General features: G+C 38.3%; 1 protein-coding gene across 5 annotated transcripts in view; it reads left to right on the top strand.

The window, feature by feature from the left end:
* Positions 1-15,819, top strand: part of LOC140190656 (protein argonaute-1) — an 87,794-nt gene that overhangs the window by 66,929 nt on the left and 5,046 nt on the right. For all 5 annotated transcript variants that reach the window (XM_072247424.1, XM_072247425.1, XM_072247427.1 and 2 more), the window contains 5 exons: positions 954-1,044; positions 8,134-8,328; positions 8,899-9,033; positions 10,174-10,275; positions 13,128-13,327. In XM_072247424.1, the coding sequence (XP_072103525.1) occupies positions 954-1,044; positions 8,134-8,328; positions 8,899-9,033; positions 10,174-10,275; positions 13,128-13,327 (723 nt within the window). The remainder of the gene's footprint in view (positions 1-953; positions 1,045-8,133; positions 8,329-8,898; positions 9,034-10,173; positions 10,276-13,127; positions 13,328-15,819) is intronic.

Consider the following 15,819-nt stretch of genomic DNA (forward strand, 5'->3'; position numbering starts at 1 on the left):
GTTAGAACAATAAGAGCAGCTATAGAGATGGAACTGCTTCTGAGTTTTTTTTAGGCTACTGTAATGACAAATCAGAAAAGCCTAAAAACATCCTAGGCATTTCACAGCACTATAATTAGATAAAATATTGGCTCTAAAGCCAATATTGGGGATTAAATGATATTGGGAGAAAATTTTACAGCATTTCTCATCAACAGGCTGGGACTGATTTAAGTTAAAATTAAATCATATTTACATGTTCTGTTACATGCAATCTGCAAGGTAGTACTTCATGTTTTAAGTGCTAATTTACAAGCATCTTTGCAATAGCTGTGAAACAAATTCTGCAATTTCAGTTGAATCAAGTTCGGCATTCCTTGCCTTTCATGTCTTAATGTGCTATTTTTGTTCTTGCATTTATGTTTGTGCAATTATGCTTTCGATAATTTAACAGTGACAAAATCTGGAGGGGTCTTTTTGCTTTTTTTTCAGTCCAATTACTAGATTGATACCCGACTGTAATTGTTACAGGGCAGAAGCAGTAGCAGTAAATTAGCATCTAACAGTTATAACACTATTCTGAAAAGCCTCTCAGCAGGACAATTGTGACTTGGAATTGTGAAATCAGGAAGTGGATCAAAGCCAAGAATTCATACCTACCAATATCAAGACTTTCGATTTCTGTACAAAATAAATAGATGATGATTGAACAGAGTATATGAAAATTAAATGCTGAGAAGTTAATTGAAATACTTATTTTATAACTTTTGCCTAGAAGCCTTAAATGATCATACATGGCTTGTGCAGTCCATAAATAGAAAATTTAGGAAAGTACCATAAAATGGGCATGAGGTTCTTTATTTTTAACAAAATAAAATTTTAGCAATATTGTAGCTTGTTGTTCAATTCAGTGTTTCAATAATTTGTTCACTTTAGGCAGGTTTATTAATAATTTCCACCTGTTTCTTTTCCAGTTCAGCTGTGTTCCAGCAGCCTGTGATCTTCTTGGGAGCTGATGTCACACACCCACCAGCTGGAGATGGCAAGAAGCCCTCAATAACAGCAGTAAGTTTATATTGTCTGGTATTATTACTTCGATTGTTACCTGTGAAATATAATTGAAGTATTTTTATCCATGAATTAGAGAGATTCGTGAGAAATGAAGTCCCACATACACTTGCTTTCTTCATGGCATTGTAAAAAACAAGTTAACTTGCACTCAGAGAGCTGTTTTCAACAGTAACCAATTCAAATTACACACTTTCTTAGCACCTCAGCATTTTTAAGCAAAAAAAAAGGCAAATTTCTGAAACTTCCTAACAAATGATGAATGTGTTTCTCATTGGTTTGTGTATTTTTAATCGGGGCTTCGGTCATCATAAGGTTCTGATAATCCACTATTCAGTTGTTCAGATAGCCAGATGGTTCAGCATCTGGCTTACTGAGTAAACTGTCCAACATTCCTCAAGGTCACCAGTGACTCACTTCCCATGCTCTTAATACTCACTGGAGCCCCATTTCTTGACTTCTCAAACTCTCTGAGGCCTTCCCCCTTACTTATAAATTCATTGGGTTCTCGTTTCCCACAGTCTCTTTAAACACAGTAATTTATTCCATTACCTTGCAACAACTACAAGTGCTAGTGTGTTCATTGGAATAACATCCAATCGTCTGGAAAACCTTGCACCGCCATAGTACCAATGGTACTGGATTATTGAGGTTTCACTATGTATAGATAGTAACAATTCATTTCCAAATGTGCCTGAGAAATGAAGCTCCAGTAGGAACTGCTTCATTTTGAATCTTGGCTGCAACATAAGGAGAATTTGACTCAGCTACTTTGGCCCAAAGTGCAAGCGTTGACAAGTGTAAAAGTGCTGCTGTCTTCTGAAGCATTGACATGAATGCACATACTTGTCTAGGCAGTAATAATAGGTGTTGGGTTTCTTGGAGGGTTCAAGGTAAATTTATTATCAAGGTATGTATTTGTCACCATATACTACCTTGTGATTAGTTTCCTTGAGGCTTTTACAAGAAAATAAATACAATACAATTTATAACAAAGACTGGCAAACAACAAATATGCAAAAGAAGACAAATCATGCAAATCATTTTTTTTTTAGAAGTAAATAAATAATACTGACTTGCAGAGTCCTTGAAAGTGAGTTTGTAGGTTGTGGAATTAGTTCAGCATTGAGGTGAGTGAAGTTATCCACACTGGTTCAGCAGCCTGTTCGTTGTAGGGTAATAACTGTTCCTGAACCTGGTTGTGTGGGACCTAAGGCTCCTGTACCTCCAGCCCATTGGTAGTAACAAGAAGAGAGCATGGCCTGGATGATGGGGAATCCTTGATAGTGAGTGCTGCTGTCTTGTTCCAGTGCTCCTCGTAAATGTGCTCAGTGGTTTTGCTTGTGATGGACTGGGCTATATCCACCACCTTTTGTAGATGTTTCCATTCCTGGGTATTGGTGTTTCCTTACCAGGCTGTGGTGCAACCGGTCAGGATACTCTCCATTGTGCATTTATAGAAGTTTGTCAAAGTTTTAGATAACGTGCCGAATCTACCCAAACTTCTAAGAAGGTAAAGGTGCCATCGTACCTTTTTTGTGATGGTATTTACATGCTGATCCCAGGACAGATCCTTTGATATACTAACATCAAGGAATTTAAATTTACTGTCTCTCTACACCCCTGCTCCCTTAATGAGGACTGGTTCATGGATTTCTGCCACCACCTCCTGTAATCAATAACCATCTCTGTGGTTTTGCTGACATTGAGCGATAGGTTGTTACGGCACCATTCAACCAGATTTTCAGTCTCCTTCCATCAGCACCTTTGGTTCAGCCAACAACAATGTTGTCATCAGTAAACTTAAGTATGGCATTGAAGTTGTGCTTAATTACGCAATCATAGGTATAAAGTGAGTAGAGCAGGGGTCTATGCACACAGCTTTGTGGCACATCTGTGTTGATGGTGATTGTGGAGGAGATATTGTAGCCAATACACACTGACTGGTATCTGCAAGTGAGGAAATCGAGGATTCAATTGCACAGGAAGGTGTCTGGGTCTAGGAGCGCAGTGATTAGTTTCAAGGGGATGATAGTGTTGAATGCTAAGCTGTAGTAGCCTCACTGTCCAGCTGTTCCAGAGCTGAGTGAACGGCCATTGAAATGGCATCTGCTGTGGACCTGTTGTGATGGTAGGCAGAGTGATACCTAACATCTCATAAGCATCCATTAATGCTGTGCACTTGGATGCTGCAGTCAATATCTGCCACTGCTCTACTCTTCCAAAGCCTTTGATGGTTGAAGTTGAAGTTGAAGCTGCCAAGCCAGAATCAAGAGCAATCAGTCTTGAATCCCCTTTAGGAACTGCAGCTCATTCCGAAGCTGCTTCATGTCAATACATCCACTTCCTGGCAAGGAGTTTTCTTTCATGATGTTAAATCATCATCAGCATCATCAGGTGCAGTGCCTAGTTTGAGTTTTCTTTTTTTTTTCTTTTTCAATCTTTTTATTAGTTTCACAAAATATAAACATGACAAAGTAGTAATACAAAGTTATTGGGAATACATTGTTATAATTAACATGAGTAATTATAAAACTAAAAAATTAATTGACAAAACTCCCAATCATAAAGGATACCAATGGATAATACAGAACAAAGAGAAATAACTAGACAAAAATCATGAAAAAGGGAAAAAAAATTTAAAAAGAATAATAATCCTCCCCCCCCAAAAAAAAACTAATCTGAACAGAATTAATCAACTAAACTAAAAAAAAAAAAAAGGACCTGGGCTGTTTTAACATCATAAAAAATGGGAGAAAAGAAAACTTTAGTGTCGACGACTCCGTTCCTCTAGTTGGAGGTTTGACTGCCATGGCCTACACACTCCTGCTTCGGGTCAAGTGGATCAATTCATTGGTATTCATTTCCAGTTCTCTGGCTGCTGTCTCCATGATCATTTGTCTTTGTCTTCCTCTTGCTTTCTTCCCTTCAATCTTTCCCGTAATTACCATGCATTCTAACTCCTCTTTCCTAATCACATGTCCAATGAAGTTACGTTGCCTTTTCATGATCTAATACATTATTTCTCCTTTTGTGTTTGCTCTGTTCACGACATCCTCATTAGATATTCATTTCGTCCATGATATTCTTTGCATCTTCCCCAAAAACCAGATCTCTGCTGCTACAATTCGTTTCCTCATGTTACTAGATATTGTCCAACATTCTGAGCCATATAACATAACTAGATAAACGTAACATTTCAGTACTCTGAGGTGGGTTGTCATGCCTAGTTTAGTATTGGTCAGTATACTCTTCATTCTCGTAAAAGTGTCTTTTGCCATCCCTATTCTTCTTTTGATGTCCATGTCGCACCTGCCATCTGATGTCACCCAGCTTCCTAAGTAGCAAAAGTCCAGTACTTGTTTTATGTCTTCCCTGTTTATTCTCAGCCTGCAGATAGGATTCTCCTTCTTTTGGATATCACCATACATTCTGTCTTTGCAATTGATAGATAGACCCATTTTTGCACTTTCTTCAACAATTATATCAGATAAGTTTTGTAGTTCTTCCTCCGTACTTGCAATTAACAGTCATCCGCATACCTGAAATTATTGATGTTTTCACCGCCATCTTTGATTCCCAAGATGTCTCTTATTTTTTGCCACATTGACACATTAAGTAAATCAGGGGAGAAAACATACCCTTGTCTAATGCCTCTCTTGATTTTCACAAACTGACTTGCTTCTCCATCTATTCTTACAGCAGCAGTTTGTTCCCGGTACAGATTTCTGATTAGGTGGAGGTCTTTCAAATCTAGATCTAGAGTTTTATGTAATATTTCAAATAATTTATTGTGCTTCACTTTATCAAATGCTTTTGTGTAGTCGATAAAACAAACAAATCCTTTTGCACTTGAATAGCTCATTCTGATAGTATCCTTAACATCAATATTGCGTTTCTTGTACCCTTGTCTTTCACAAAACCACATTGTTCTTTGCCTGTTTCAGCTTGTATCTTACTTTTAGCTCTTGTCATCAAAATTCTTAGAGGTATCTTGGTGATATGACTCATTAAACTTATGGTCCTATGTAATTCACATTCTATTGCTCCAGCTTTCTTAGGAAGAGTGATAAATACTGATTTTTTTTTCCATCTCTTCTGGTATTATTCCAGTCTCATAAGTGTCATTGATTAAATCAGTAAGTTTTTCAATTCCATAATCTTCAAGGGCGATAATTTGTTCTATTACTAGTTCATCAGGACCTGCTGCCTTTCCTTTCTTCATCTTATTTATTGCATTACGAACTTCAGATTTTTAAAATACTTGGACCTTCAGTGTTTTTCTTAATTTCTGGTTTTTCGCCTCGATCATCTTCAAACAATTCCTGAATATACTCAGTCCATCTGTTCATAATCTCATCTTTTTCCATGATAATGGTACCACCCTTTGCTTTCAAACATCCACCTGAAGAACAGAGGAGCTTTTTACCAGTGATATTCTTGATTTGTTGATGTAACCTTTTTGGATCAGTAATAGGGATTCTTTCTATTTGCTCACATTCCTGGTTTAACCATTCTTCTTTGGCTTTTTGACATAAGCTTTTATCTTTTTTATCTAAGGACTTACATTCTATAGGATTTGCTTTCTTCTGTCTCCTTCCATTGGATTTTCGATTTCATCTGTCATCCATTTATTCTTTGTGCTTTTTTTCTTTTTTAGGAATCACTGACTTTGCTGATTCTACCAAGGCATCCTTTAGAGAGTTAAATTTCATTTCTACATGATTGCTATCATCTTCAATAGATTCTATTTCTAGACTTTGAAATCTATTCCTTACTTCAATTGTAAATTTTTGTCTTAAGTTTTCTTTAATTAATTGCAAGTAGTCAAGGGATTGTTCAGGTTTTTGCTTCTTTAGTTTTTTAAGTTTTACTTTTACATGACATACCACTGGGTTATGGTCACTATTACAGTCTGCACCTGGGTATGTTTTGCATTGAGTTTCTAAATCTTTGGTTTATAGTAATAAAGTCAATTTGATTTCTGGTGCTATCACCTGGACTTTTCCAGATCCACGAGCATCTTGGATGGTTTTTAAAGTAGGTGTTCATAATGACCTGATTATTCATCTTGCACCATTCTACCCATTTCTCACCTCATTCATTTCTTTCCCCAGTCCAAATTTTCCTATGGTATTTCCAACAGTACCTTGTCCTACCTTAGCATTTAGATCTCCCAAGACAATAACAATATCTTGAGATTTACATCCATTCTTTGCTTGTTCAAACTCTTCATAGAATTTATCTATATCCTCATTTGTTCCACCTGTTGTTGGTGCATATACCTGTATAATTGCTAAATCAAATGGTTGTCCTCTGAATCTAACAAGGTGCACTCTTTCTGATATTGCCCAATGTCCTAAAACACTTTTAGCCATGTTTTCATCCATAAGAATTCCTACTCCATTAGTATGGGATGTTCCACAAGAATAAACTAGTGTTTTATTTCTAATCTGACATTTTCCGGCACCTATCCAACGAACTTCGCTAATTCCCATGATAATTTTTAGGCTTTCCAATTCATTTATCACATTGTCCAATCTTCCTGCTTGATATAGGGTTCTTACATTCCAAGTGGCAATAATTTCCTTTTGTGTTACTTGAATTTTATGAGCAGTAGCTTGATGACGGTCGGGGATCCCCTGCTGACCAGAATCAACCCTACCGAGCGAAGCATCTTCAGAATTTTCTTGAAGATCCTCTTGACGCTGTTGTTGTGTGATACATTTTGTGAGTTTGACCATGGTTTTCTTAGCAAATAGCAGTGGTGGTTTGCTATTGCCTACCGTTGGGCAAACTAAAGAAATCGCCATTTCCCTTCCGAAATGTTCATCCGCCTATACTATAGCCATTTGAGGTCATGGCTCATCCGCCTTCTCCATCCTAAGTTCAGTTACTGAAACTGCCAGATCTGCCATTGGCCTTGTATCCTGAGCAAGAACCCTTGCAGATGCTACCATTCCGGGTCAGAACGGCCCTGGGAGCAATGAATGACTAAAGGGTAACTCCACTTTCCCCAAAGCTCTGAAAGTCCCCAATCAGAGCCTCATCATCGGTTGCAGTTTAGAGTCATACCCAGGACTAAAGTGCTAACTGCTACTGATGTTAAGTACTAACCGGATTTACAAGATCTGCTCAGCTGTACAACCTTTGGCTTGTACTTATCCAAGTCACATGCCATTGAAGCATTCTGGAAAGCTCGGAAGTTCACAGGGAATTTTTTTAATCGGCAAAAATGTGGTAAGATTATTCCAATAGTTAAATCATAAGTCTGGCCAAATTGAGGTAACTGACCAGTATATGCACAAAATGCCATGGCAGTGCGACACTCTCCTCTAGGTTCTCTTGTTGCTTCCCACATTCCAAAGGTGTATGGTCAGAGTTAGTAAGTCGTGAGTATGCTACGTTGGTGCCAGAAATGTGGCAACACTTGCAGCCTGCCTTCCCCCGCCCTCCCCCCACGCAATCCTGCCCCCCTCCCCCCACACAATCCTTGCTGATTTGCTTTGCTGCAAATGACACCTTTCAATGTATGTTTCAATATACATGTAAAATAAAGCTCATCTCATCTTTAGGATGACTTTTGTGTGAAATCTTCATACTAATAAAGTGCATTTATAAATGGAGTGCATGAGAAGGCAGGAATCTGAGCTTAGGTTACAGATTTGGGAAGCAGAACACTACAGTGGGAATGAGTAAGGGTAACTCAGCCAGTATAGACAGCACTTAGAGTCATGCACAGGGAGAACCTGCAATGTTGTGAATATGCAAAATCACTCAAAGACCTTCGTTTATTTCATTTTAAAAGATGAGAGTTACTGAGGACATTTCATAATAATTCAGATAATTGAATATGAAATCTTCTAATTCTGTATATTTGAGATTAGGAACAGGAGCCACCGTAATTTTCTGTGCAATTCTGCAGTCACTCGAGTACAACAAGATCACTTACGGACAGAAACATTTATGGCAGTTTATTATCCAACTGAGTCTTGATTTAGGTTATTGAGGTGCATTGAGAAATTGTTTTTTGACATTGTTGTGTCAGTAGAAAGATGTTCTCCTGAGACTTCTGTTTCTCACCAGGTGGTTGGCAGCATGGATGCTCATCCAAGTCGATACTGTGCTACGGTCCGTGTTCAGCGACCCCGTCAAGAGATCATCGAAGACCTTTCTTACATGGTTCGAGAACTCCTCATCCAGTTTTACAAATCAACCCGTTTCAAGCCAACGAGGATTATTTTCTATAGAGATGGTGTCCCTGAAGGACAATTACCACAGGTAGCTCAAAGTTCCAATCACTCAATGAAGTAAACAGCTGAAATGGCCAAAGTCGTACAAGTCAACTGAAGCAGTGTTCAGATCTACAGGGGTTACCTTGATGGATTTAGATACAGGCAGGTGAACAATATCAACAAAAAAAAATTAAACTGGGTTTAATTTTTGTACTAACTGTTCTCCTTTGTTATGCTTAGCACTCTCAATGGGAGGAAAGGTAGTGTGGAATATGGACAGCTATTATCAATGGTATAAAGTTGCTAGGAGCTATAATTCAAATGAGGTAACTTAGAGAGTGCACACTGTATGATGTGTGATTTGAATAATGTAAAAGGGCTGGTCCCTGCACAGAATCTCCAGTGAAAGTTTTAATGGGGCTTTCAGATCCTACCCAAAATAATACTTTGGCAATATAACTGGTTTTTAAAACATCTCTCCTTTGCAGGCATATACTTCACATGCTGTTAAGTTCCTCATTTCTTTGGTTTAAAAAAGAGCATTTAATAAACAGTTACATCTCATGTGTTTGATGTTTATTTGAACTAACAAATTATATGAAACTTCGTTTCCCAGATTTTACACTATGAGCTCCTGGCTATTCGTGATGCGTGTATCAAACTGGAAAAAGATTATCAACCTGGAATTACCTACATAGTTGTCCAGAAACGACATCATACGCGACTCTTCTGTGCAGATAAAAGTGAGAGGGTAAGGTGAAATGAAATAACTGCACTGAAAACTAACGGAAGGAACAATGGTTATTGTTTCATTGCTGTGTTTTATCGTTCCCTCTTCTCTTCTTTTGAAGGCACTGATTGCAACAACACTTTTGGTGCCTCCTTGCATGATGTACAAGCTCAATGGCCTGAATAATGTTCATTAATATATTCTTCAACCTGAAACATTCTGTTTTTCTTTTCACTCACACTGTCTGACAAGCTGTGAGCTTCTAATACTTTTTAATTTGAAATTGCTAGTATGTGTGAATTAATTTTCAGTGTCAAAAGTGAGAATCTTCCTGTCCTGTGACATGCATTTTGTGCCTAGTCTTTTGAGTGCCCAGAAGATTTAAGAAACTAGTCTACGTATTTCCTCTGGCTAACCTATGCAGCATTAAAATTGAGTCAAATTCGTTGATTAAAATAATGGAATATTGATTAAAATATAGTCTGTTTATCTTGGGAAATTTTATCTATAACATACTATGTTAATCGTTTAGACTTCAACTAACAGGGAATTCATATATTAATGTAAGTTCCTTATCAGAGACTTTTCTGGGGCAGCTGTTTTCATCCATTGTTCTTCACCCACTACTGATAAGTTCTCTTTAAAGTTCCAGAAACAAAAACATTAAATTTTTTTTTTTGCATAGATTAGGATAATCATGTATTACCAAGAAAAAAATCCTCAATTTTATTACAATTTATTATTACTACTACTGGGATATTATCAAAATCGTTAATTACATAATCACACTAAATTTTTCCATTCATTCAATGTTTATTCATGTAAATAACAAACATGATAAGGCTGCAATGTGGAATAAGAACTATCCATTCTTGTATGCAGGATATATTTTCAGATTCAATGCTTGCAGAATCTATCTCTCTGTTGCTTTCTTGTACTTGTGCTATGCATATATGATTTAACAGTCCCAAGGGTACTAAAGCCAACAGCTTTATGAAGTGAAGAATTTTACATCCATTAAAAATCTTGTTTGAATGTGCACAAACATGAAAATGCACTTAGAGTTAATGTACAGTACAAACCTTATGAACCCATAAGTGTCTGAATATAGGAAAATACTTCTTTCAAAACTTATTAAATGCTGATCATTTATTTTTCCAGATTGGTAAAAGTGGGAACATACCAGCAGGAACAACAGTTGATACCAACATCACCCACCCATTTGAGTTCGATTTCTACTTGTGCAGCCATGCTGGGATTCAGGTTAGTTTAGTATCTTAGTATTTGCAACCAGCATAGAATAGAATTATGGAAAATTTATGCACACTAGCTAACTTCTAGTAACATTACTGAGAATTCGTTTAGTGTTCTGAGCATGATTAGCAACTAGTCTGATTTTGTTTTCTCCATTAATACAATTTCCGGTCCTGGAGAAGTAATAGAAATGATTTCTAAGGTAAATTACAGGTTGGTTGTTGATGCATCACCTACGAAACCAATTATAAGATCCCTTGGGTTTTACTTCTTGCTGCTTTCCTGTTGCATTTAGATTATGTCATTCTGTCACATATCACAGTAGGTGTATTCTCCTACATGAATTACCAAGAAAGAAACTCATGATGTGGTGGAAACATTGTGTGATCTGGTTATTATGACATTTATGAAGGGCAAAATTCTGCACTTAAACCACACCAGGCCTGAAAGTACATGATATCACACACTGGAGTAATTTTTAGGGGAGAACTGAATTCATTAAGAATTTGGAAACTATGGAGAAGGGAGAGGTAAAAAGAAAAATTATAGTTTTGAATTTCTTGAACTAAAGTATACTGCAAAATGATGTTGACATTGAGGATATAGGATGGTATATTAGCTTTGTTAGAAAATGCTACTTATTTTGTGCCTTGGAATATTTTGCACTTGTTAAAATAGAAGCTGTTGAAGGAGATGTAGTCTATGCAGATGATGAGAGGTGAGGGAAATTGACATTGAGGTGGTTAGCTCTTTTTATGTATGTACATTCTTCTGCACAAGGTACTTCAGAGAAAGGAGTGAGGTGGCACGGTGGCGTAGTGGTTAGCCCAACGCTTTACTGGACCAGCAACTCCGGTTCAATTCCTGCCACTGCCTGAAGGAGTTTACAGATGCAAGTATATGTTTGTGAACCCTTTGCAATTACCCAGTTTCCTGTGTTAATTACTCTGATCTTAATCTAAGTCACAATAATATACAAACATGATCTGTCTAAACTAATAGCACACAAACAGTAGTGCTTCTTGTCAGTACTGAGTACACCATTTAAACAATCACAGAAGAAGTAGGTGAACCTCTGGGGTAATGCCATCTACAAAAGCTATTTGGAGTCGGGTGTTCCAGTCAATGAGTTGTGATTGGAGGTGTGGGTTGTAGAGGTACCCTGTCCTATATAAAAAAGGCACACCAAGTCAGGTTACTGACAGAGCCTGCTTCACTCAATGTGCACCATGCCTCTTTCAGAGGACCTTAGAAGAAGAATTGTAGAGGTCCATGAAGCTGGAAAAGGCTACAAAAGCATTTCTAAAGACCCGAGCGTTCATCAGTCCACAGTAAGAGAAATTGTCTACAAATGGAGGAAATTCAGTACTGTTGCTACTCTCCCTAGGAGTGGGTGTCAACATGCAATGCTGAAGGAGGTGAAAAAGAACCCAAGGTTAACAGCAAAAGACCTATAGATATCTCTTGAACTTGCTGAAGTCTCCACTATATGTCCACTATAAGAAAAACACTGAACAAGAATGGTGTTCATGGAAGGACACCACAGAGGAAATCACTGTTCTCCAAAAAGAAAGTGTTGCTGCATATCTCAAGTTTACAAAAGACCACCTGGATATTCCACAACACTTCTGGAACAATGTTCTGTGGACATATGAGACAAAAGTTGGACTTTTTTGGTAGAAATGCACACCACTATGTTTTTGGGGGGTGGGGGGGGGGAGGGCACTACACACCAGCACCAAAACCTCATCCCAAATGTGAAGCATGGTGGAAGGAGCATCATGGTTTGGGGCTGCTGTGCTGCCTCGGGGCCTGGACAGCTTGTTGTCGTTGAGGGAACAATGAATTCAGAATTGTATCAAGACATTTTACCGAAAAATGTCAGGGTAATGGTCTGTCACCAGAAGCTTAATAGAAATTGGACTGCTGCTGAAGGAGGTTCTACCAGTTATTAAGTACAAGGGTTCACATACTTTTTTCAGTCTGGACTGTGAATGATTAAACAATGTATTCAATAAAGACATGAAAAGTACAATTGTTTGTGTGTTATTATTTTAGGCAGATTGTGTTTGTATATTATTGTGATTTAGGATGCGGGTCAGTCCACATTTTCAGTAATTAAAGCAGAAAACCAGTTAATTGCAAAGGGTTCACAAACTTTTTCTTGCAACTGTGTTCTCCCCGTGACCGCATGGGTTTCCTCCCACCGTCCAAAGACGTACCAATTGGTAGGTTAATTTGTCATTGTAAATTGTCCCATGATTAGGCTCAGATTAAAATCGGGGGACTGCTGGGCACCGTGGCTCAAAGAGCCTATTCCACGCTGTAGCTCAATAAATAAATAAAGTTTGGTTATACGCTTCAGTAGCAATAGGCTGGAGAAGTTAGCTCCTGATGTAAATTCAGGTCAAGAATGTGCATTTATTTCAGTTGATCAGCCAGTTTAAATAAAATCTGACTCTTCACTGAAAGCATCAACAATTTTTTTTTCATTATAGGCAAGTATAATTAAAACAAATTTCTGGAAAGAGGTTAGAGAGAAGAGTCAGAGAAAATGTTTCTCTATTTTTTTGTTTCTTTGTTAAGTGAGCACTCAAAAAAAGTGTAGTGTGGCCACCTTAGATAGTATACAAACACATGATTGCAAAACGTGTAAACTGAGAGTTTAATTTACTGGTGGAAGAATATCGGACCAGGCAAGTAAATTATTATGGCAATCGGTTTGTGCTTGTTTTTTTTAAAGAATGCTATGAAATAAAATCAATGTACTTAGCAGTTACGGTTGATGTCTAAAGCTATTTAAATTAAAATCTTTTAAATGGCTGGTTAAATGTCATAGTTCCACCTTTTATCATTTGCAGGGCACCAGCAGACCTTCGCATTATTATGTATTGTGGGATGACAATCGATTCACAGCAGATGAGCTTCAAATCCTGACCTACCAGTTGTGTCACACGTATGTACGCTGTACTCGCTCAGTCTCCATTCCAGCACCTGCCTACTATGCCAGATTGGTAGCATTCAGGGCAAGGTACCACCTGGTGGACAAAGAACATGACAGGTAAGGAAAGTGATTGAAATAATTGATGTAAATGTACCTTCCTGATTTATATGTATTTTATTACACAGTGCAAAAGGTTATTAAAACTTCTTGCTACAGCATGGCATCTTTTGTCAGGAAAACATGTACAAGCAGACTTACTATCAATGACCATCCATCACTATTATAAACATTTAAAGAAGTCTAGCGGGAGTAAAGGGACGATAATACTAAATGCATGTCTGCTTGATTAGTAGAAGGAGAGAAATGGACAAATGAGTGATGGCACAAGGCAAAGCAAAATGAGAACATAGAATGTAATTGGTCTTGAAGTTGCAAATGGAAATAGCAGAATCATTAATTGAAATTACTGAGTTCAGTCCATAAGCGAAAGGAGAGAAGAAGACATTTTTTCAGAAGATGTAAAGCAAAATGCGACATCATGAGATGGTCTCCACCTGATGGCTGATTTATTATCCCTCTCAACTCCACTCTCCTGCATTATCCCCATAACCTTTGATGTCCCAACTAATCAAAAACTTATCAACCTCCACTTGTGTATACTCAATGACTTGTCTTCCACAGCCACCTGTGGGAATGAATTCCACAGATTCACCACCCTCTAGCTAAAGAAATTCCTCCCCATCTCTCTTCTAAATGGATGCCCCTCTATTCTGAGGCTGTGCCTTCTTGACCTAGACTCTTACACGATAGGAAACATCCTCTTCACTTCCACTCTATCTCAGACTTTCAATATTCGTTAGGTTTCAATGAGACCCCCACCCCACCATTCTTCTAAACTCCAGTGAGTAAAGGCACAAAGCCATCAAACGATCCTCATACGTTAACCCTTTAATTCCCAAAATCACCCTCATGAACCACTTCTGGGCCCTCTCCAATCCTAGCACATCTTAGATAAGGGGCTTAAAACTGCTCACAATACTCCATGTGCAATCTGGGCAATGCCTTATAAAGCCACAGCATCACACCCTTGCTCTTATATTCTAGTCTTCTCGAAATGAATGCTAATATTGCGTTTGCCTTTCTTACCGCTGACTCAAACTGCAAATTAACCTTTAGGAAATCCTGCACAAGGGCTTCCAAGTCCCTTTTCACCTCTGATTTTTTAACTTACCATTTGGAAAATAGTTTCTGCTTTTATTCGTTGTACCAAAGTGATTGACAATACACTTCCTTACACTATATTACATCTGCTACTTCTTAACCCATTCTCCCTACCTGTCTAGGTCTTTCTGCAGGCTCGGCTTCTTCAACACCACCTGCCCCTCCACCTATCTTTGTATTGTTTGCAAACTTGGCCACAGAGCCATCAATTCCATCAACTAAATCATTGACATATAATGTGAACAGATGCGGTCCCAATACAGACCCTGCAGAACACCACTACTAACTAGCAGCCAACCAGAATAGGCCTCCTTTGTTCCCACTCTTCGCCTGCCAGTCAGCCAATCTTCTATCCCTGCTTGTTTCTTTATTATAATACCATGGGTTCTTATGCTGTTAAGCAGCCTCAAGTGCAGCGCCTTGTCAAAACCTCCTGAAAATCCAAGTAAGCAACATCCATTGACTCTCATTTGTCTATCCTGCCTGTTATTTCCTCTCAGAGTTCCAATTGATTTGTCAGGCAAGATTTCCCCTTAAGGAAGCCATGCTGACTTTGGCCTACTTTTTCATGTGCCTCCAAGTACCCCTAAACCTCATTCTTAATAATGGACTCCCAAATCTTTCGAATCAATGTCAGGCTAACTGGCCTATAATTTCCTTTCTTCTGCCTTCCTCCCTTCTTAAAGAATGAAGTGACATTTACAATTATCCAGTCCTCCGGAACCATTCCAGAATCTAGTGATTCTTGAAAGGTCATCATTACTGCCTTTACAATCTCTTCAGCTACCTCTTTCGGAACCCTGGAGTGTAGTCCATCTGGTCCAGGTGACTTATCGACCTTAAGACTTTCAACTTCCGAAACACCACCTCTTTATTAAGAGCAATTACACTCATTTCTGCCCCCGACACTCTCAAATTTCTGGCATACTGAAGATTGATGCATAATACTTAGTATGTTTGCTATTTCTTTGTTCCCCATTACAACCACTCCAGTGGTCTGATAATCCACTCTCGCCTGTCTTTTACACTTTACTGAAGAAACTTTTGGTGTCGTCTTTTTAAACTATTGACCAGCTTACTTTCATATTTCATCTTTTGTCTCCTTATGGATTGTATACTTCCCCTCTGTTGGTTTTTAAAAACTTCCCAATCCTCTAACTTCCCACTCATTTTCGCTATATTATTGGTCGTCTCTTTTGGTTTTATGCTCTCTTTGACTTCCGTTGTCAGCCACGGTTTCCTCATGCTCCGTTTAGAATGCTTCTTCGTCTTTGGGATGTATCTATCCTGTACCTTACCAAATTGCCCCTGGAAGCTCCAGCCATTGCTGTTTTGCAGTCATCCCTGATGGTGTCCCCTACCAATCATCTTTGGCCTGTTCCCCTCTC

The sequence above is a fragment of the Mobula birostris genome, chromosome 30 (assembly GCF_030028105.1).
Source record: "Mobula birostris isolate sMobBir1 chromosome 30, sMobBir1.hap1, whole genome shotgun sequence".
Classification (NCBI taxonomy): Eukaryota; Metazoa; Chordata; class Chondrichthyes; order Myliobatiformes; family Myliobatidae; genus Mobula; species Mobula birostris.